The 22,074-nt window shown below is 43.2% G+C and overlaps 1 protein-coding gene across 2 annotated transcripts; it reads right to left on the reverse strand.

Moving 5' to 3' along the window:
* Positions 1-1,189: 1,189 nt before the first annotated feature.
* LOC110486861 (NADPH oxidase organizer 1-like) lies at positions 1,190-5,707 on the reverse strand. 2 transcript variants are annotated; one of them, XM_036938983.1, is made up of 8 exons: positions 5,555-5,707; positions 5,236-5,316; positions 5,045-5,117; positions 4,749-4,932; positions 4,386-4,573; positions 4,088-4,198; positions 3,704-3,821; positions 1,190-2,483 (listed from the first exon to the last, which is right to left on the reverse strand). In XM_036938983.1, exons 1-8 carry the CDS (start codon positions 5,627-5,629, stop codon positions 1,733-1,735), a joined length of 1,581 nt encoding a protein of 526 aa, XP_036794878.1. In that variant the 5' UTR covers positions 5,630-5,707; the 3' UTR covers positions 1,190-1,732. The 2 variants fall into 2 exon arrangements, with proteins under 2 accessions (XP_036794878.1, XP_036794879.1); XM_036938984.1 differs by having other exon boundaries at positions 5,045-5,140.
* Positions 5,708-22,074: the final 16,367 nt, after the last annotated feature.

Genomic DNA, 22,074 nt, shown 5'->3' on the forward strand with positions numbered 1-22,074 from the left:
GGAGAGCTCTAACAGTATAAACCAGTGGACTCAGGGAGAGCTCCAACAGTATAAACCAGTGGACTCAGAGCTCTAACAGTATGAACCAGTGGACTCAGGGAGAGCTCTAACAGTATAAACCAGTGGACTCAGGGAGAGCTCTAACAGTATAAACCAGTGGACTCAGGGAGAGCTCTAACAGTATAAACCAGTGGACTCAGGGAGAGATCTAACAGTATAAACCAGTGGACTCAGGGAGAGCTCTAACAGTATAAACCAGTGGACTCAGGGAGAGCTCTAACAGTATAAACCAGTGGACTCAGGGAGAGATCTAACAGTATAAACCAGTGGACTCAGGGAGAGCTCTAACAGTATAAACCAGTGGACTCAGGGAGAGCTCTAACAGTATAAACCAGTGGACTCAGGGAGAGCTCTAACAGTATAAACCAGTGGACTCAGGGAGAGATCTAACAGTATAAACCAGTGGACTCAGGGAGAGCTCTAACAGTATAAACCAGTGGACTCAGGGAGAGCTCTGACAGTATAAACCAGTGGACTCAGAGAGCTCTGACAGTATAAACCAGTGGACTCGGAGAGAGCTCTAACAGTATAAACCAGTGGACTCAGGGAGAGCTCTGACAGTATAAACCAGTGGACTCGGAGAGGGCTCTGATAGTACAATTCATAGTAAGCTAGCGGTGGATAGAAATGGTGACTCCAAGAGAGAGAAATTGGGTGCTTTGCTATGGAGGAAAAGAGATGGAACCAGTGTCATCTGTAGGGCACTCGACATGTCACACACACAACATCCTGTTAAGTTTAAATCAGGATATTTTCTCCATTCAAAGAGGCGGACAAGTTATTTTAGTATTAGAATGTATTGGTTTTTGCAGTACAAGATATGTTATTTTAGTATAATAATGTATTACAATTTGTTGCAGTTTGCAGTACAATATGATATGGAATCAACCATAGTTGCTAATAACAGTTTTCCAGTATGGAAAAATAGAGATCCATAGATTAAAAGACTGTACAGTGGAAACTATGAAAACACATTTTAGGATTTAATAGAAGACACTAATTCATGACAATCACAGAAAATGTAATTTTTTTCTATCTAAATTGCTACTGAATGTTTATTCACAAAAGTGTATATTTTAATTATACCAGTATATGACCTGACTTCACATTAAGTGAAGAGAAATTATTCATTAAAACAGGAATGTAGACAAATGACAGTAAACCCCTAACCGTAATATTTGTTCATCCACAAAATAAATCCTGAATTAATAGACAGCATTAAAATAATGTTTACAATGCAGCTATCAGTATCCATCTCCAGGTGCATGGAAGTAGGCCTGACGAACAGAGCAAGAAGTAAACTTCCACATTAAAAAAATAAAGACTCAATATGTGACTCAGAGTATTACAGTAACGTATGATTCTTCCTCCCATATCACAACTCATGGTTACATGACCAGCCCCAAGGCAGTTAAACACTTTAAAACACAGTGTAATCATGTTCAGGTAACTTCATAACGGATAAGTCCCACAGTCCGGCTTCTAGTACAGTGACTTTCTGTGCTAAAGCCTTTAGATTCTTCCTGGAATCCATCAAGACACCACACCACATGTCCTGGCCACAACCCAGTCTTCACCCTCGGTTTTAAAAGGCTAAGGAGGAACTGGCTACCCATGACTCATCAGTGGGATCAGTGGACCCACCACCATTTTGGGTCAACACTGCTCCAATTTAACGGCTCAGTATCACAGCAGGCGCTGGCGACAGCTTGGCTTTGGAGGCGTTCTTGCGCGTGACTGTAGTGCAGCGTGTCAGGATCTCCTGCACCCTGGGCCTGGGGGGCACCTTGGGGGTGGTTGGGGCCATCTTGAACATGTTTGGGTCAGATCTTCCGTGGACCATCCTCCCCTCCAACACGCCGCTGTCGGGGTTGAGACGGTCGGCCACCATGGGCGGCGGTGTGCGGGCGCGCCGGAGACGCTCATCCATGTCGGCGCGGCTCAGGTTGAGGGACGAGCTGCAGGATGACGAACTGAGGTCGTCGCTGAAGTCACTGCCCTCGCTTCCCATGCTGCCCTCGCTTCCCATGCTGCCGGCGAGGCTGCGCTTGCGTCTATCCATCTCCCCATCCACCTCCACCATGATAGTAGGCATTGGAGTGCCCTTGCTAGGGTATGCCGGGGCGGGGGTGGTGACCATCACAGGTGAAGGGCTAAGCCGAGGCACAGTTAGAACATTAAAAGAATGAGACTTGAGCTTGTCGGTAGGCTTGAGCTGATTTGGTGTGGAAGGTTGGGAGCTGGGCGGCTGCAGGATGTTGCTTTGGGAATGGCTGCGCTCGTGGGAGTGTCCGGCCAGCGTGTGGTCAGAGCTGGAGCTGTGGACCTGTAGCTGGGCCAGGTTGAGAGCCGCCAGGCGGACACGGGGGTTGTTGTAGGGCTGCAGGTACATGGCAGGTACGAAGCCGCTCTTGCCGTTGTATCTGTCAAGAGGAGAAAGAAGAAATTGGAAACTGACATGAGTTTGGATTTCATATCAGAAATCACAATGTTGTCAAAGCCTTGGTACAATATGTTATCCTAGGTAATGATAGACGACAAGTCTGTGGCCTTTGTCTGTCTAGCTTTCACTTAAATTGACAAGTCAATGGCCGTGTCCGAAATCTGGCTTGGCTACTACTTACTTAAACTGCATACTGTGTACTAATCTTACTACATACTATTTTGAACGTACTGTTTAGTAAAAAGGTATGCAGTAAGAAACAAATGGAGAATTTGAGATTATAACCCACTGGGAAAAAACTGATTGAATCAGTGTTGCTTCCACGTAATTCCATGTGATGACGTTCAATCAACATGGAAAACTGATTGGATTTGAAAAAAGTCAACATAAGGGAATTTAGCATTTTTTTCACCCAACGTTTAACCATTTTTTGGTGAATTCACATTAGATGACAAATCAACCAAATGTAAATCAAAACTAGATGTTGAACTGACGTCTGGGAGGTTATATCTGCATTTTTGTCAAAATGAGGTTATTGACATGTCCTTGTTCTGTTCAATGTTCTCTACCTATATAGTACTCTAAATACCCCAATTCATGTTGTGAAGTTCAAAAGAATACAAGATTTTAAAAAAAAATCTCTGATACTATTCAAATCAATGAGGGTTCGGAACGTTAAAGCCAATTATCGAATAATATTTTGGAGTATTTGGACACGGCCATTGTCAAGAGAATCTTTGGATTTGATTCAGTGAAAAGATAACAGCTAAGTAATTCAGTCACGTCAACTTCCAAGGGGAAGCTACCAACTGTTTTCTAATGATAGGGGCAGAACACGCTGAGAGGTTGTCTCAAAAGAGCATTGAGCAGACAATGGCTCAGCTATCTCTGGTATTGGGTTCTTCAGAATCAACTAATGATAACTTGTAATGTAGTGAGATAATTACAGCGTTGTTGTTTCCGCATGATATCTGATGGACGGGCGATGATACTCTGCATGTCTGTCTGCACCATGACTTTCAATTCCAATTCAATTTCCATTCTCTCAATGCATTTGCTGTCATCTGACCATAGAATTAGTATGAGTTCTAATAATTTTGATTCCATGGTTCCGACAGTCTGGAAGTCATGCTTCTCTTTTACAGCTATAGCTACTGTATTCTTCCTGTTTAGTCAGACAGGTGTTGTTCAGTAACATACCTGATCAGCCACCAGCCATTGTCAGACTTCTGCAGGACTTCCACCACTGAGCCAATGTCCATAGACACCTCGTCTCTATTTGTGGCTTTGTAGCTTCTGACAGCACTGTACAGCACACCTATTTGTGGGCGATTCAGAATGTTAGGATGGGTGCAACATCAATATATGGCAATATACTGTCAGTGGGGGTCCACACCTTGCAGTACATGCACAGTACAGTATTTGCAGTGTATATGTCTCGACGCTGGTGCATCAGCTATAGGTGAATGTTTTATAGATTTGTTGATGTGAACATTTTTGCAGATGATCCCCTGATGATCCCCTCCCAGGCTATAGAAAACATAAATACATATGTGTCAGGGATAAGAGATGATGGTCTCTTACTTTCTCCATAGGACTCGTCACTATCGTCATCCTCATTCCCCTCTACCTTCTCCAGGTATGGAGCAGGGAACCAGGCCATACGCTTGTCCTCATTCTCCACCAGCCACCAGCCTGGGAGCAGAGGGAGAGGGGTTAGACTGGTGATGGACATTTATGATCAGCTCTCTCAAACCCATTACATGTCACAGAATCAATACATTCGTGATTAAAAGTGATGCGATTTTACATGTTCATTACAAAGGAAAATACATGTTCATTATACTTTATGGAAGGCAAATCACAGCAGACGTTCTCTCACCTGCTTTGTCTTTGATGAGCACGTCCAAGTTTTCGTCCACGGCCACTTTGAACGGCCGGTTCTTGGTGTCTTTGGTCTCATAAGGTGCCATGCACCGGTATGCCTCTGTTACGAACGGCTGCGTAACGTTTCCAATGTTGACACTCTTGTCATGTCCAGCGGAATCCTCTGAAGGCATGATCATGATACTGAGGAAGGAAGTCACATTGTAAATGTATGACTATTTATTGTACTGAATTAAATCACCAAAACATAACGGGACACTGGATTTGAAGTCGATCCACTTGTGCGTAATACTGCGCGTAATGCTCAGGACACAGTGGTATTCCCTAAGCAATGTGCATAATTCTCACTATAATCTACCTATTCTTGGCAAACTCTGGCTGTAGATCTTGGTCCTTGGGGTGGAAGTACCGGATGAGTTCAGGACATTGTGAGACGCGCGGGTCACAGCTGAGGAGCTCGCTGCAGTATTTCTCCAAAAACTTGAGCTGGACCACCGACTTGCTTGGACCATTATTCTTTGTGTTAATCTTCATCCTCCAGTCTGACGAAGGAATATACGACGATTACTAATTAATGACTTATTAGTTATATAAAGGATACAAATGATAGACATCAACCGGCAACGTGATATTAAAAGTAAAACATAGGCCTACCTCGAAATCTAGGAATAATTCTGTCCGATTTTTTAAGTGGGTTCGCAGGTGGGAATTTCTTCTTCATTTGTTCCTGTTTTGGATAAAAAGTTTGGCCTAAGTAAGAAAAGCATGGCTCCATATTATATTTTGCATTTATGTAGCCTACATTAGATCAGACAATTTGAATTGTAGTTGATGATGTAACTTACATTAAGTGTCTTGAAGTCCTTGAAGGTTCTGTAAACAATGATGTCATTCTGATCTGACCAAAGCACCGATGTCATGTACATCTGGACATTTGAAATAAGTTATAAATATCAATTAAATCTTTGGTATAAATCATTGCTGTCAAATTCAAAAATAAAGGTTTTAGTTAATTGCACTCACAAAATACAGCAAAAAAGAATCAACAATTTTCGGGAAATGATTAATTAACAGGCATAAACAATAGTTGAACATCTCATGCAGAAATCTGGAGAAATATCCCATAACAGCAGCAGTAGTATTACATGCATCAAGTATCCATACTTTGCTTTTCTCCTTGTGCATTACTCCAATCAGTCGGATATTAACCGGATACCGTTGCTCCTCCATGTTAGTCATTAAAAAGCCTAGATGCGTAAAGTCCTATGGAGATGTGTATTCCTAACTAACTGACTGGAGCTCAAATGGCCAACAGATTAATATATCTCTCCGAGTAAGAAGGTGTGGCAGTAGAGGCACGTAAGCAAACAAATAGGAGGACAATATTTGCGTCACGTGAGCAGCTCCCGCTGTAGTGGCGCAAGTGTGGGAACTACACTGTTGCAACCAGTGTATCATAATTTCAGTGGCGAACCATCATTCAGGGCAGGCGGGGAAGACCCTGTTTCGATTAAAGTCTTAATCAAAATTACGGATTGCCTCTTATCCGCTCGTCATCCCCTTATGCCATAGTTTGGTATGGGTATAATAATGCATTTTATTTTGTAAAGTGGTTTCTTGCATCAAACAACAATAACAACAGTCACCTTGTCTGAAGGACAAATGGATAAACAGGTTAATGTCAAGCCCTGCATGTTTTTTTCAAAAGTCTCAGAATGTAGGCCTACATTGAACAACACACATTGTCTGTTACTGTAGGCTGAATGATAGAACAGCTATTTCCATGTCAAAATGTTATGGGAGGCATTTTCTCCATTGTTTTTGATGGTAGGCCAATCTAGAAGGCCTACATTATGATCAAATAGCCATAGTAACTTGGCCATTGTTAAAACTGATCTTAAAGCGGGTACAGCTGCATTTTCACAGTGTTGAAGTTTGCACTCAGCAGACCTGAAATTTGAAATTTTTTTAGGGAACATTGGTTGCAACACATATATGCCTACCTGCAGCCTGCAGGCACACTCAGCATCTCTCTGGAGATATTGCATTTATTGCTTTTACTGAGCTTTGATGACATGTCATTTTATTACTTGTGATAAAGTAGTAGTCGTTTTACTACAGTAGACAGGCCCACCTCTTCTCTATTCAGTGAAACAGCTACAACAGCCATATAAAATAAGCACAGAAGAAAAACAGTTCTGCCTTTAACTGCCTGTTTTTGGAACCTCATTTCTTCCCTGCCCATGCTGGGTCAACCTTTGGACTCATATCCCAGGGATTACATTGATTCATGTTGTGCCCATTCCTTATTAACCCGGTGTGAAATGGAAATGCTTTTTTGCATATCCTACAGAGAATGGGGTCACAGCCAGGGATCAGCCATTATTGACGGCAACACTGGAGCAATTAGGGTTACGTGCTTTGCTCAAGGACAGATTGATAGATTTTTCACCTATTTGGCTTAGCAACTCAAACTAGCAACTTTCGGTTACTTGCCCAATGCTCTAATGCCTCGATCACACGACACTATCTTTGCAATTTGGCACACCAGAGGTACATTCATTTCCCCTGGAACGCTGCAGTGCATTCCGTGTGGTGAAAACCTTGGATTTATCCAACGATTACATCAAACTGTATGTGAAGACGGCCTGACAGAAATGGTAGCAAAAGGTGAAGGTTGAACTTTTGTTGAAAACACATATCCAGATGATGCTGTGTCAGTGGAGGCTGCTGAGGGGAGGACGGATCATAACACTCCATTCCAGCCTGTTATTAGAAGTCGTCCTCCACTCAGCAGCCTCCACTGTGCTGGATAGCGTTTGGTGCAATGACACTGTAGGTGGGTTCGAGGCGTAACCACTATGCTACCTGCCGCCAGTAGGGGAGGAGGCCAGGAATGGCCTGTATTCATAAAGCAGAGGCCATATAAAGATAATTAATCAAATGATGGCATAATTGCAAATGTACCTATAGGACAGGTTTCTCAAACTCGGCCCTCGGTACAAGGGGTGCACGTTTTGGTTTTTGCCCTAGCGCTACACAGCTGATTCAAATAATCAACTAATCATCAAGCTTTGGTAATTTGAATCAGCTGTGTGATGTTAGGGCAAAAACCAAAATTTCCACCCCTTGGGGTTGTGAGGATGGAGTTTGGGAAACGCTGCCATTGAAGCAAAGCAGGAAGTAAAAGCAGAAAGTGTACCCATCAATATGTAATGTGATTTGTTGATTAAACTCAACTGACATTAGAAAAAATACATTATATTCCACGAGTCACATCAGTTAACACATCATTTTAATGAACATTCTACATTACCATGGAAATGATTGCACGGGCACCATTGCGTGTGCACCCATGACTTTACCAGTCAAAGTGCCAGGGTTAGAGGTTGCAAGCCCGCTCTGTTCCTTCTATTTCTATGGCAGAGGTAGCTGAACTTAGTTGTAGCAGGGACTAAAGGTTGCCCTATTGCCTGGGGAAAGTGACCTGAGCAGTTAGGCAAGTTGAGCCTGTTCTAAAGGTTTTTCACTGAAAACAAAACTGTAAGGAATTCCAGTAGGTGTTGCCTAAAATGGATCATTCTGGTTCATTCCCATTGTTTAAGTGAAAGATGGACAATTTATGGCACCCGGGCAGGTTGAGACTGCCCCCTGGGCAAAAACTGCTTGAACATTGTTTCCACATTTCAACAACAATCAGGGTGTAAAACTGGTTGGATTTGCAGAGTCAACTTTTAACCTGAATCCAATGACATGGTGAAATGTTGATTTCACGTTATTGGTCTCCTAGCTAAAGCCTACAGAGCCTAATCAACCACGTCTCTCAACAACCAGCACATCATTGTTTAACGTCCATTAAGGTAGCCCCCTGTACCTCTCTGATTCAGAGCAGTTGGGTTAATCAGAGTGGTTGGGTTAATCAGAGCGGTTGGGTTAATCAAAGCGGTTGAGTTAAATGCTGAAGACACATTTCGGTTGAATGCATTAGTTATAAAAACTCTTTGATTCAGTTGTGCAACTGATTAGATATCCCCTCTCCCATTAACTCTGAACTTGGTTTCTTTCTTCATTCAGGCTCCTCTCCGGTCGTCACTAGTTACCACAGCCACAACTTCATAATTATGGCAATTGCTCTTAAAATCTGATTAAAACCTGACCCTAACCACACTGCTAACCTTGAATTAAGACAGAAACAATTTTAAGTTAACCAATTTTGCACTGACTGTGGTTACTAGTGACAACCCTCTCCTGATTGCTTGCCTCGTGAGAGACACATTTTCATGGAAAACAAGATTGTGTGTTAATAAAAGCAGTTTAGTTGTCCTCTAAAACTAGCTAGAAGGATCCATTCTATAACTAGTTAACAAAACTATTAGCGTTAGCTGTAGTAGCCTAGCTAGCTAACGTTAAACATTTAGACTCACTGAATAAATATATTTGGCACAGGATAAAGATTAAAACGATCTGCTGAGGCTAAGGGAGGCCAAGTAATGTTGGCATTGTTATGTTCGTCGTAAGGAGACCAAGGTGCAGCGTGGTATGCATACATTGTTCTTTATTAAACAAATTATACACTGAACAAACTAACAAAAACAAACCGTGAAGCTAATATGAATAGTGCAGACATGCAACGAAATATAGAATAAGAACCCACAAATAACCTACGGAAATGGCTACCTAAATACGGTCCCCAATCAGAGACAACGATAAACAGCTGCCTCTGATTGGTAACCAATTCAGGCCACCATAGACATACATAAACCTAGACTTACAAAACCCCTAGGTATACAAAAACCCTAGACAAGACAAAACTAACATATCCACCCTAGTCACACCCTGACCTAACCAAAATAATAAAGAAAACAGATCAGGGCGTGACAGGCATATTATTTTTATTTCCACTGCTGGTGATTGTTCACAAATGTTTGTGGTGCAAATGTCATTCTCAAAGTCCCAGTTCAGTCAAACTATATTTTTTATGTGTTTTATATATACAGCATATATATTTCCACACTACAAGTTAGGAATAATACTGAGAAAATTATGATAATGCCTTTTGAGTGTAAGAGGTGTTTGAAAGGCCTGAAATTTCAGCTTATTCTTCTTGATCTGGTTGGCGGATTGCATCAAACTTTTAGGTGCATACACTGACACCTACTGTACTGGTATGAGGCCATTCATGGCCTACCTATATTACATTAGTCGATATGATACCTGTATAAATTCTAACGTAACCTCTTCCCACATCTCAACAGTCTAAACTAACAATCTCTACCCACATCAGTTACCTGCTTCTTGTTTATCTAATTGATTAGCTCAAACAGCGCAATTAGCCATGTGCTCACCTTCCTTTCACCAACCGTGAGGCCATTCACGGCATACCTACAATACATACTTTGAAACAATCCTAGTTTAAATTCCAACATGACTTCTACCCACATCTCAACATTCTAAACTCTAATATAACCTCGACCCACATCTCAATTTAATTAAACCAACCGCAGCCTCCCAGTGACTTGGATTACAGGCAGGTGCCACCGCAACCATCTATTTCAGCCTTTTTTGGTGGGATGGAGTTTTGGCCTGCCAGGTGGTAAATTAACTAATAGACCAATAAGAAAGAGTTCCAGAATTCTCTGCCAATAACAGCTATACTGAACAAAACTATAAACTCAACATGTAAAGTGTTGGTCCCATGTTTCATGACCTGAAATAAAAGATCCCAGAAATGTTCCATATGCACAAAAAGCTTATTTCTCTAAAATTGTGCACAAATTAGTTTATATCTCTGTTAGTGAGCATTTATCCCTTGCAAATATAATCCATCCACCTAACAGGTGTGGCATATCAAGAGGCTGATTTAACAGAATGCACATTACACAGGTGCACCTTGTGCTGGGGGACAATAAAAGGCCACTCTAAAATGTGTGGTTTTGTCACACAACACAATGTCACAGATGTCTCAAGTTGAGGGAGCATGCAATTGTCATGCTGACTGCAGGAATTTCCACAAGAGCTATTGCCAAATTGAATGTTCTGAAACAAAGCTGAACATTTTTCAACTTCTTTCATGGCCTGCATGTTCACCAGACATGTCACCACCCTTTGAGATGCTCTGGATCGATGTGTCAGCATGTTCCTTTTCCCGCCAATATCCAGGAACTTCACACAGCCATTGAAAAAGAGTGGGACAACATTCCACATTCAACAGCCTGATCAACTCTATGCAAAGGAGATGTGTCGCAATGCATGAGGCAAATGGTGGTCCCACCAGATACTGACTGGTTTTCTGATCAAATGTATTTAAATTCACTGATTTCCTTACATGAACAGCAACTCAGTAACATCTTTGAAATTGTTGCATGTTACATTTATATATTTCTGTTCAGTTTACATTGAAACCTGCCTGTCTTTTTTAGTCCACTGCTTAACATTGTGTGTGTATAGAGTGAAATTAATATTTAAAGACATTGTAACCGTTCTTTGCATAATGTTCAGCCCTGCTATAGTAGTTCACTAAACTACAGAGTATGTTGTCCATTGAAGTTGGCTTTAAAAAAATATATTTTCAGAATGAATAATAACATTTGTGGTCGTTTGAAATGGTCTGATCCACCTTAGGCCAGGAGTGTTTCCAATTCACATGACCCGACAAGAAAAACCCCAGCCCTATAATCATAGCACAGGTAATAATATTTTGTCATAGCCTATGAATAGGACCCAGAGTTTTACCTGACCAGGTCATGAGGCCATGCTCCTTATAGGACACATCACTGCACCCATATACTCTTCTGTAAACTGGTCATCTATGTATACCCACAGCAAGACCCACTGGATGATGCTTATTTATAAAACCCTCTTAGGCCTCACTCCACCCCTACCTGAGATATCTACTGCAGCCCTCATCCTCCACATACAACACCAGTTCTGCCAGTCACATTCTGTTAAAGGTCCCCAAAGCACACACATCCCTGGGTCGCTCACCTTTTCAGTTCACTGCAGCTAGCGACTGGAACAAGCTGCAACAAACACTAAAACTGGACAGTTTTATCTCAATCTCTTAATTCAAAGACTCAGTCATTGACACTCTTACTGAGAGTTGTGGCTGCTTTGTGTGATGTATTGTTGTCTCTACCTTCTTGCCCTTTGTGCTGTTGTCTGTGCCCAATAATGTTTGTACCATGTTTTGTGCTGCTACCATGTTGTGTTGCTACCATGTTGTTGTCATGTTGTGTTGCTTCCTTGCTATGTTGTCTTAGGTCTCTCTTGATGTAGGGTTGTGTTGTCTCTCTTGTCTTGATGTGTGTTTTGTCCTATATTTATATTTTATATATATTTTTATTTTTAATCCCAGCCCCATCCCGTAGGATGTAAATAAGAGTTATTGTTCTTAACCGACTTGCCTAGTTAAATAAATCAAAAATTAAACATGAGATCAGGAAAAACTCAAGCCCTCAGAAAATAAAATATACATTTTGCCACACCACTTCTGAACCTGTGGTGTCACCTCTGCATAGTACAAGTGGGGGGTGGGCCTTTCCTCTTTTGAGACAGAGTCCACCGGTATATATAAAACCCTCTTAGGGTCGACCATGCGGGGAACGTGGGCGCCTCCCGTCGAGGCGGGAAGGGAAAGGAGGGGCGCAGCAGGGAGAGAGAGCCGAGGTCCCTCCTCAACACTCCCACCGAGCCGTCCTGGTCTGCACTTAGGGGGACGAAGGCCCAGTCGCGGAAATCCAGGGGTTCCGATTGATGGCAAAGCATTCGAAGTATCGATGATCAATGTGTCCTGCAATTCACAAGTTCTCACAGCTAGCTGCGTTCTTCATCGACGCACAAGCCAAGTGATCCACTGTTAAGAGTTTTACTCTTTTGTTTTTTTGTTTTACGCAGAGGCTAGTGGCTAGGCGGAGTTGGGGAGGTTGCCCTCCTTTCCCCCGCCCGCCCTTCGCCAGAGGCCACAGTTCACAGAGCAAAAAGGTTTGAGGTTGTTCTCTATTGTTAATGTATTGTTCCTCAAGCAAGGGGGAGGCCGATGACATGCGGATTCCCATCAGACCAACTCCTTGAATGCATCTCACTTGAAGTTTCCAGTCGTCTAAAAAACACTGTTTTGCTCAAACATGCTTTACTGTATTTAGACTTGGGATATCACTTTTCAACAGGAAAGTTCAACAGTTTCTTGAGGACGGTAGGCGTTCAAGGAAGTAGCTTCATACTGGAAACTTATTTTCAGACCATTAAATTTGAGGTAAGGAGAATGATTCATCCTCTTCCACCATGTCTTCTTCCCCGTAGAGAACTGTCAGGTATTCAAGGAAGTATCATCAAACTGGCAATTCCTTATTTTCAGACCATAACATTCAAGTTAGTGAGACTGATTCATCCTCTCCCTCCACACCCCACACCCCACCCCTCCTTCCCCCAAGCCATCCCATCCTTCCTTCTTTGTGATAGTCTTTTTATCATCCTGACCAACAAGGAAGATCTCTTTTATTTTGGCTCTGTCTCTAAGGATCACAACAACCTCACATCCACAATGTGTGACTAAGGTTTCTGGCAGAGCAGTCAGAGGTATTGTTTTTTAAATTATTATGATGACAACATGGAATTTCCTGATGACCAGAGAGGAAAGGTGTGTATTTCTTGTATAATGCAGTATGTCCAGTACAATAGGGATATTCTGATGTGATATCAGGCTGTTAGGACAGCTCTATGAGGTGAAAAGGAGACTGGAGTACCACTTTAAATGCACCATTTTCTAGCAGACACATTGACAGGTGACAGCAGAGTTCAGTGGGATTGAGGCACATGCTAATTAATATGGACACAATATTTTTAAACAGTGCCAGTGGGAACACACTAATGTCAGAAAGCTAGTAAGGATGCAAAGACTGTACAGAGTTACACATAATGTGTGAATGTGGTCAGGCACTGAACAATAAAACAACATGAAAGAAGGACATTTCTACAGACTGAACAATAAGACAACATGAAAGAAGGACATTTCTGCAGACTGAACAATAAGACAACATGAAAGAAGGACATTTCTGCAGTCTGAACAATAAGACAACATGAAAGAAGGACATTTCTGCAGACTGAACAATAAGACAACATGAAAGAAGGACATTTCTGCAGACTGAACAATAAGACAACATGAAAGAAGGACATTTCTGCAGACTGAACAATAAGACAACATGAAAGAAGGACATTTCTGCAGACTGAACAATAAAACAACATGATAGAAGGACATTTCTACAGACTGAACAATAAAACAACATGAAAGAAGGACATTTCTACAGACTGAACAATAAGACAACATGATAGAAGGACATTTCTACAGACTGAACAATAAGACAACATGAAAGAAGGACATTTCTGCAGACTGAACAATAAGACAACATGAAAGAAGGACATTTCTACAGACTGAACAATAAGACAACATGAAAGAAGGACATTTCTACAGTCGGAACAATAAGACAACATGAAAGAAGGACATTTCTGCAGACTGAACAATAAAACTGTCACGCCCTGACCTTAGTTATCTTTGTTTTCTTTACTATTTTGGTTAGGTCAGGGTGTGACGAGGGTGGTTTGTTTAGTTTTTGTTTTTTGTATGTCTAGGGGTTTTTGTAAGTCTAGGTGTTTATATGTCTATGGTTGCCTAGATTGGTTCGCAATCAGAGGCAGCTGTTTATCGTTGTCTCTGATTGGGGACCATATTTAGGTAGCCATATTCCTTGGGTATTTTGTGAGTTCTTGGTCTATGTTTAGTTGTCTGTCTGCACGATGCATATTAGCGGCACGGTTCATTTTGATAGTTTGTTCAGTGGTCTTTCTTTAATAAAAGAAGTATGTACGCTTCCCACGCTGCGCCTTGGTCTCCTCCATACAACGAACATGACAACATGAAAGAAGGACATTTCTGCAGACTGAACAATACGGCAATATTATTTTGGTTGAAATTGTTGCGTTTATTTTTTTTCAGTGTACATTGAAACCTGTCTTTTTTTCAAGTTCACTGCTTAACATTGTGTGTGTAGAGTGGATTAATATTTCTAGTAATTGTAACCATTCTTTGCATAATGCTGGAGGGTGGGCCTTTCCTATTTTGTTCTCTATTGTTCCTCAAGCAAGGGGGAGGCCGATGACATCCAGATTCCCAACAGACCAACTCCTTGAATGCATCTCACTTGAAGTTTCCAGTTTTCTAAGAAACTGTTTTGCTCAACCATACTTTACTGTATTTATACTTGATATCACTTTTCAACAGGAAAAGTTCAACAGTTTCTTGAGGACGGTAGGCGTTCAAGGAAGTAGCTTCATACTGGAAACTTATTTTCAGACCATTAAATTCAAAGTAAGGAGAATGATTCATCTTCCACCACACCCCATGCCTTCTTCCCCATAGAGATGACAGGCATTCAAGGAAGCAGGAAATTCCTTTTCTTTCAGACCGTATAATTTGAGTCATGGAGTGTGATTCATCCTCCACGCCCCCCCCCCCCCTTCCTTCCCCCATGCCATCAAATAAAATGTTATTTGTCACATGCGCCAAATACAACAGGTGTAGGTAGACCTTACAGTGAAATGCTTACTTACGAGCCCCTAACTGACAGTGCAGTTTCAAAAAAATACAGAAGAATCAGAGATAAAAGTAACAAGTAATTAAAGAGGAGCAGTAAAAAATAACAATATATACAGGGGGGTGCCGGTACAGAGTCAATGTGCGGGGGCACCGGTTAGTTGAGGTAGTATGTGCATGCAGGTAGAGTTAATTAAAGTGACTATGCATAGATGACAACAGAGTGACAGTGGTGTGGAGGGGGGGAGGGGTGAATAGTGGGTAGCCATTTGACTAGATGTTCAGGATGTGGCTTGGGGGTAGAAGCTGTTTAAAAGCCTCTTGGACCTAGACTTGGCGCTCCGATACAGCTTGCCGTGTGGTAGAGGACAGTCTATGACTAGGGTGGCTAGAGTCTTTGACAATTTTCATGGCCTTCCTCTGACACCGCCTGGTATAGAGGTCCTGGATGGCAGGAAGCGTGGCCCCAGTGATGTACTGGGCCGTTCGCACCACCATCTGTAGTGCATTGCGGTCGGAGGCCGAGGAGTTACCATATCAGGCAGTGATGCAACCAGTCAGGATGCTCTCGATGGTGCAGCTGTAGAACCTTTTGCAGATCTGAGGACCCATGCCAAATCTTTTTAGTCTCCTGAGGGAGAATAGGTTTGGTCATGATTGTCTTGGTGTGCTTGGACCATGTTAGTTTGTTGGTGATGTGGACACCAAGGAACTTGAAGCTCTCAACCTGCTCCACTGCAGCCCCGTCGATGAGAATGGGGGCGTGCTCGGTCCTCTTTTTCCAGTCGTCCACAATCTCCTTCGTCTTGATCACATTGAGGGAGAGGTTGTTGTCCTGGAACTACATGGCCAGGTCTCTGACCTTCTCCCTATAGGCTGTCTCGTTGTTGTTGGTGATCAGGCCTACCACTGTTGTGTCATCTGCAAATTTAATGATGGTGTTGGAGTCATGCAGTCATCCCATCCTTCCTTCTTTGTGATAGTCTTTTTATCATCCTGACCAACGAGGAAGACATCTCTTCTTTTGGCTCTGGTTCTAAGGTCACAACAACCTCACTTCCACAATGTGTGACTAAGTTTTCTGGTAGAGCAGTCAGAGGTATTGTTTTATTTTTATTTTATGATGACAAAATGGAATTCCATGATGACCAGAGAGGAAAGGTGTGTATTTCTTGTATAATGCAGTATGTCCAGTACAATAGGGATATTCTGAGGTGAGATCAGGCTGTTCGGACAGCTCTATTTTTTTTCAAAACATTAACGTAGAATATTTTTGATGTCATGGAATTTCAAGTGCCTCAGTCAGTCACATTGTATGGCCTCAAGTAAACATAATTCTGTCAGTAATAAAGTTGCTTTTTGGGCTTGATTTTTCCTCCAGTTTGTCCTCCAGTGATTTTGGAACTTTTCCTGTTGAAAAGCGATACCCTAAGTATAAATACAATAATGTACACACGCTAAAGCTTAACAAAAAAAATGTGGGAGCAAAATAGTGTTTTATAGACACATCTGCAAACTTCAAGTAGGACAGCACTCAAGCAGTTGGTTTGTTGGGAAGTCGTGATTTCATCGGCCTTGAGGAACAATAGAGGAATCATAGAGAACAAAAGAGGAAAGCCCCCCCACTTGTGACTTACTGTACCTGAACCACCTATTGAAATGTGCCCTTTGTTGAGTTAAACCGGTCGTTAAATGAGATGAAAAGGAGATTGAAGTGCCACTTTAATTGCACTTTTTTCTAGCAGACACTTATCACATTTTATTGGTCACATACACATGGTTAGCAGATGTTAATGCGAGTGTAGTGAAATGCTTGTGCTTCTAGTTCCGACCATGCACTAATATCTAACAAGTAATCTAACAATTTCACAACAACTACCTTTGTTGGGAAAATGATGATTAAATGACTGAACAAATCATTTTAAATGGAACTGTAACTAAGTAAAACTTATACTCTGTTTTATTATATCTGATTAACAATATGAGTTCATAAGAAGGGATTGTGTGACACGGACAAGGAGTAATTAAAGTTAATGAACACCATTCCAACTAGGAAGAAATGAATGGGTTGGGGACTGTGTAAACAAATAAGGTCGTTAACCTAACGTTTAACCTACAGAAACTTAGCTCTGGGGTTTTTAGATAAGGCAGTGAGTGCATTCCTAGGTTTTCTGTTAATTAAAACTGTCAGCTGAGTGGTGATTGATAACGTTGAGGGGTCAAAAGTTACCTGGGAGTGTGTTGGTAAGTTAGAATGAACTTACTTCTGTTATCTATTATTGAAAGACTGGTCTGCGTCTATTTTATGCAAACAAGAATCTTAGAAATTCTCATAAAATAGATTAAGGGTTTTCAATTGATGAAAGCACATTGGCATAATTAAATTACACTAACACCTTATACACAAAAGTGTAAAGGAATGAATAAGAATATGTACATATAAACATATGGATGTGCGATGGCCGTGCAGCATCGGCAAGATGCAGTAGATGGTATTGAGTACAGTATATACATATGAGATGAGTAATGTAGGGTTTGTAAACATTATATGAAGTGGCATTGTTTAACGTGACTACTGATACATTTATTACATCCAATTATTTATTATTAAAGTGGCTAGAGTTGAGTCAGTATGTTGGCAGCAGCCACTCAATGTTAGTGGTGGCTGTTTAACAGTCTGAAGGCCTTGAGATAGAAGCTGTTTTTCAGTCTCTCGGTCCCAGCTTTGATGCACCTGTACTGACCTCGCCTTCTGGTTGATAGCGTTTGAACAGGCAGTGGCTCAGGTGGTTGTTGTCCTTGATTATCTTTTTGGCCTTCATGTGACATCGGGTGCGGTAGGTGTCATGGAGGGCAGGTAGTTTGCCCCCGGTGATGTGTTGTGCAGACTGCACCACCATCTGGAGAGCCTTGCGGTTGAGGGCGGTGCAGTTGCTGTACCAGGCTGTGATACAGCCTGACAGGATGCTCTCGATTGTGTTTTTGTCAGGGTTTTGGGTGACAAGCCAAATTTCTTCAGCCTCCTGAGGTTGAAGAGGCGCTGTTGCGCCTTCTTCACCACACTGTGTGGGTAGACCATTTCAGTTAGTCTGTGATGTGTACACCCAGGAACTTAAAACATTCCACCTTCTCTACTGCTGTCCCTTCGATGTGGATAGGGGGGTGCTCCCTCTGCTGTTTCATGAAGGCCATGATCATCTCCTTTGTTTTGTAGACGTTGAGTGAGAGGTTGTTTTCCTGACACCACACTCTGAGTGCCCTCACCTCCTCCCTGTAGGCTGTCTCGTTGTTGTTGGTGATCAAGCCCACTATTGGTGTGCTGTCTGCAGACTTTGATGATTGAGTTGGAGGTGTGCATGGCCACGCAGTCGTGGGTGAACAGGGAGTACAGGAGACGGCTGAGCACACATCCTTTTGGGCCCCAGTGTTGAGGGTCAACGAAGTGGAGATGTTGTTTCCTACCTTCACCATCTGGGGGCAGCCCGTCAAAGTCCAGGACCCATAGGGCAGGGTTGTTCTGCTATCAGATGAAGCACAGTGATCTGTTGTGTAAATTAACAAAATACCTGGCATTGTATTCCCATTTGAACTTTTCTGTGCTTTTAAATGGTTGAAAACGCAGTGATAGATATTTGAGTGACAACTAAACCAAAAATGAGACATTGTTTTTCCATTGGAATTTGCTTGTGCTTTTAGATGTTTGAAAGCATAGTGATTACACATTGGAAATTCAACTTTTGGCTGACTTTTTGATTGGGTGAATAAAGGTTGACATGTCATTGATCAACGTCCCTACCAAATATTATTACAATTTCCATGATGAAATGACATGGTGTGTCTAATGGGAAAGGCCCATTTCGGCAGTGCAAGTGGTGAGATTGCAGGCCGAGGTTTCACTAATCCCCACTGCTACACATATTCACTATTTTGCATTGACATTTTTGCCAAGGTTCAGGGCCAAATTAGTAAGCGATTGTGAAAGGTGCTTTAGCATGTGAAATAAAAAAGGTTGCTTGTTTTTGCTCTTCAGTGAAAATGTCTGGCCGTCAACCTCCCTCCAACCTTCATCCTCCCTCCATTTTTCTGCAGGCTCTCACTCTCTCTCACTGTGGAATTACAGACGAGGGCTGTGTTTCTCTAGCCATGGCTTTGAGTTCAAACTCAACACACCTTAAAGACCTGGATCTGAGCTTCAACTATCCAGAGGAATCAGGGGTAGAGCAGCTATCTGCTGTACTGGAGGATCCACACTGTAAACTAGAGGCACTGAGCTGAGTTATGCATCATCTGCATTCATATTTTAGGGAATATACAGTTTGCGCAAAAATAATATTGGAGTAATCACTAAACATGTTGAGCACAAATAAGTGACGTCAGGAAGCAGGTGCAGTTAATGAATTTAATAATAATGATTCAAGAGAAGTGTCTGACATAGAAACATAAGCAATAGTACATGGTGACTGATAACAAAAGAGTGCCATTTAAAGGGTAGGTAATCAAGGGAGTAATCAAGTCCAGGTGTGACTGACAAGACGCAGGTGTGTGTACTGATGGTTGCCAGGTGTGTGTAAAGATGGGTTGCCAGGACCGGTGGTTAGTAGACCCCCAATGCACGGCTCCAGCCCCAGGACGATACTGGCCAGGAGGACTGCCCCGAGAGCGAGGAGCGGGCCAGTCCAGAAGACAAAGATGGAAATCTCGGATGATGTTGGGATCTAGAATGTCATCCACCGGAACCCAACACCGCTCCTCTGAATCATACCCCCCAGTCCACTTGATACTGGAGCCGACCCCTACGGCGTCAGGAGTCCACGAGTGATCTGACGGCATAAGCGGGGCTCCCCTCGATGTACAAGGGAGGCGGAGGGGTGTTGTGGGGGATGGCATCAGCCAGGGGACCGGGAACCACCGGCCTGAGGAGGGAAATGTGAAAAGATGGTGAGATTCGGTAGTTAGGGGGGAGTTGTAATCTGTAAATTACCTCGTTGACCCTCCGGAGGACCTTGAACAGCCCCAGGCGAGTGGGAGGTTCCTGGTGGAGAGCCAGGCATGATCACCAGGATGGAATAAGGGAGCCTCACTGCGGTAGCGATCCGTCTGCTCTTTCTGATGGCGCTGGAGTCTCACGTGGGCATCGATCCATACCTCTTCTGCGCAGATAAACCACTCTTCCACCGCAAGAGCTTCGATATGGGCGATATGTCAGCATGAAATCGAATCTGGTGAAGAAAGGGGCCTATCTGACTTGGCGCGGGTTAAGTCACCTCGCTGTCTGTATGTACTCCAGGTTCCAATGGTTGGTGAGAATGAGAAATTGGTCCTGGGTGCCCTCCAGCCAGTGTCTCCACTCCTCTAATGCCAGCTCCCGATCGGCAACATTATAGTTCCTCTCTGCAGAAGACAGCTTTTTTGAGTAATATGCAAATATATACAATTTCGGTGGATTACGTTGACGTTGGGACAGGACAGCCCCAACACCTACTTCTGAAGCGTCCACCTCCACCATGAAGGGCAGCGTAGGATCTGGATGTTTAAGCAACAGGGCAGAGGTGAAACGACCCTTCAGTATGCTGAAGGCTTCGTCAGCTGTAGAATTCCATCCCAACTTCCGGGGACCACCCTTGAGAAGAGAAGTGAGAAAGGCGATCCAGCTAAAGTTCTTTAATTAATCGTCGGTAGAAGTTGACAAGTCTCCAAAAATGTTGGAACCCCTTTATGGTGGTTGGGACTGGCCATGACCTGACAGCATCCACCTTCCTCTCATCCATCATGACTCCTTGCTGGCCGATCTGGTAACCCAAAAAGGAGACCTCCTCTTGATGGAATTGGCACTTCTCCGCCTTGACGTACAGGTGGTTGGCCAGGAAGCGTTCCAGGACTACTCGGACTTGAGCGATGTACTCCTCCAAGGTAGCTGAGTAGACCAGGATGTCGTCGATATAGACGACCACCTGGCATCCAAGCATGTCCCGGAACACCTCGTTGACGAATGCCTGAAACACTGACGGAGTATTGGCTAATCCAAAAGGCATCACCAAGTGCTCGTAGTGACCAGACATTGTGCTGAAGGCCATCTTCCATTCATCCCCCCACGGATCAAATTGTAGGCACTCTGCAGGTCCAACTTGGTGAAAAACCAGGCCCCGCAGAGTTGTTCAATCGTGGCCGGCACCAACGGAAGAGGGTAGCGGTTCTTCGTGGTGATGCAATTCAGATTTCTGTAATCGACGCAGGGCGCAATCCTCCGTCCTTCTTGGCCACGAAGAAGAAGCAGGGGAGGTGGATGTGTGAATGAAACCCTGCTGGAGAGCCTCCTGGATGTACTCCTCCATCACCTTGGTTTCAGCCACCGACAGAGGGTAGATGCGGCTGCACAGAGCCTGCAAAACAGGTCGATGGCCCAGTTCCATGGGCGATGAGGAGGGAGACAGGTGGTGCGGGTCTTGGAAAAAAAACTCAGGGATGTTGGGCTGAAGGGCAACCACAGGACTCTCAACCGATGTGGAACCACAGGGAAAGGGTAAAGTCTAAAAGGGAAAACTGTACTCTGCCGTGGTCTGGCCATCCTGCCGTAGTTGGAGCAGGCGCTCACCCTCTGCCCTCTGGTGGACGGTGGAAGACTCCCCTGAACAGAGCCATGAACCACTTATAGGAACCCAGCTCTTCCTCTCCTCTGTCCCAGACAGCCGTGGCCCACTCCAACACCCGTCCAGTCAGCAGAGAAATGACCATGTCAACCTTGGACCTCTCGGTGATGGGGGCTCCCATCTGATCAGCGAAATAGAGGGAGCACTGAGGTAGGAAGCCATGGCATTTCAACCCAGCTCTGTGCGTAATGATGGTTGCCAGGTGTGTGTAAAGATGGGTTGGCAGGACCGGTGGTAAATAGACTGGTGATGTTGAGCACCGGAGTGGGGACAAAACCATACATTATGTTAGTACTCTCTCGATACGTATGGTATTTAAAAACACGTTCATGTATATAGAGCAGTGATCATAATTCAGTTGTTTGACTGTTGCATTCTAAACACATTTCACAAAATGTGATTAAGTGAATTGTTTCAATAAAAGTGCCCTGGCTCCGAAATTCCAGTAATAA

This window comes from Oncorhynchus mykiss, chromosome 12, assembly GCF_013265735.2.
Source record: "Oncorhynchus mykiss isolate Arlee chromosome 12, USDA_OmykA_1.1, whole genome shotgun sequence".
In the NCBI taxonomy this organism is placed as follows: domain Eukaryota; kingdom Metazoa; phylum Chordata; class Actinopteri; order Salmoniformes; family Salmonidae; genus Oncorhynchus; species Oncorhynchus mykiss.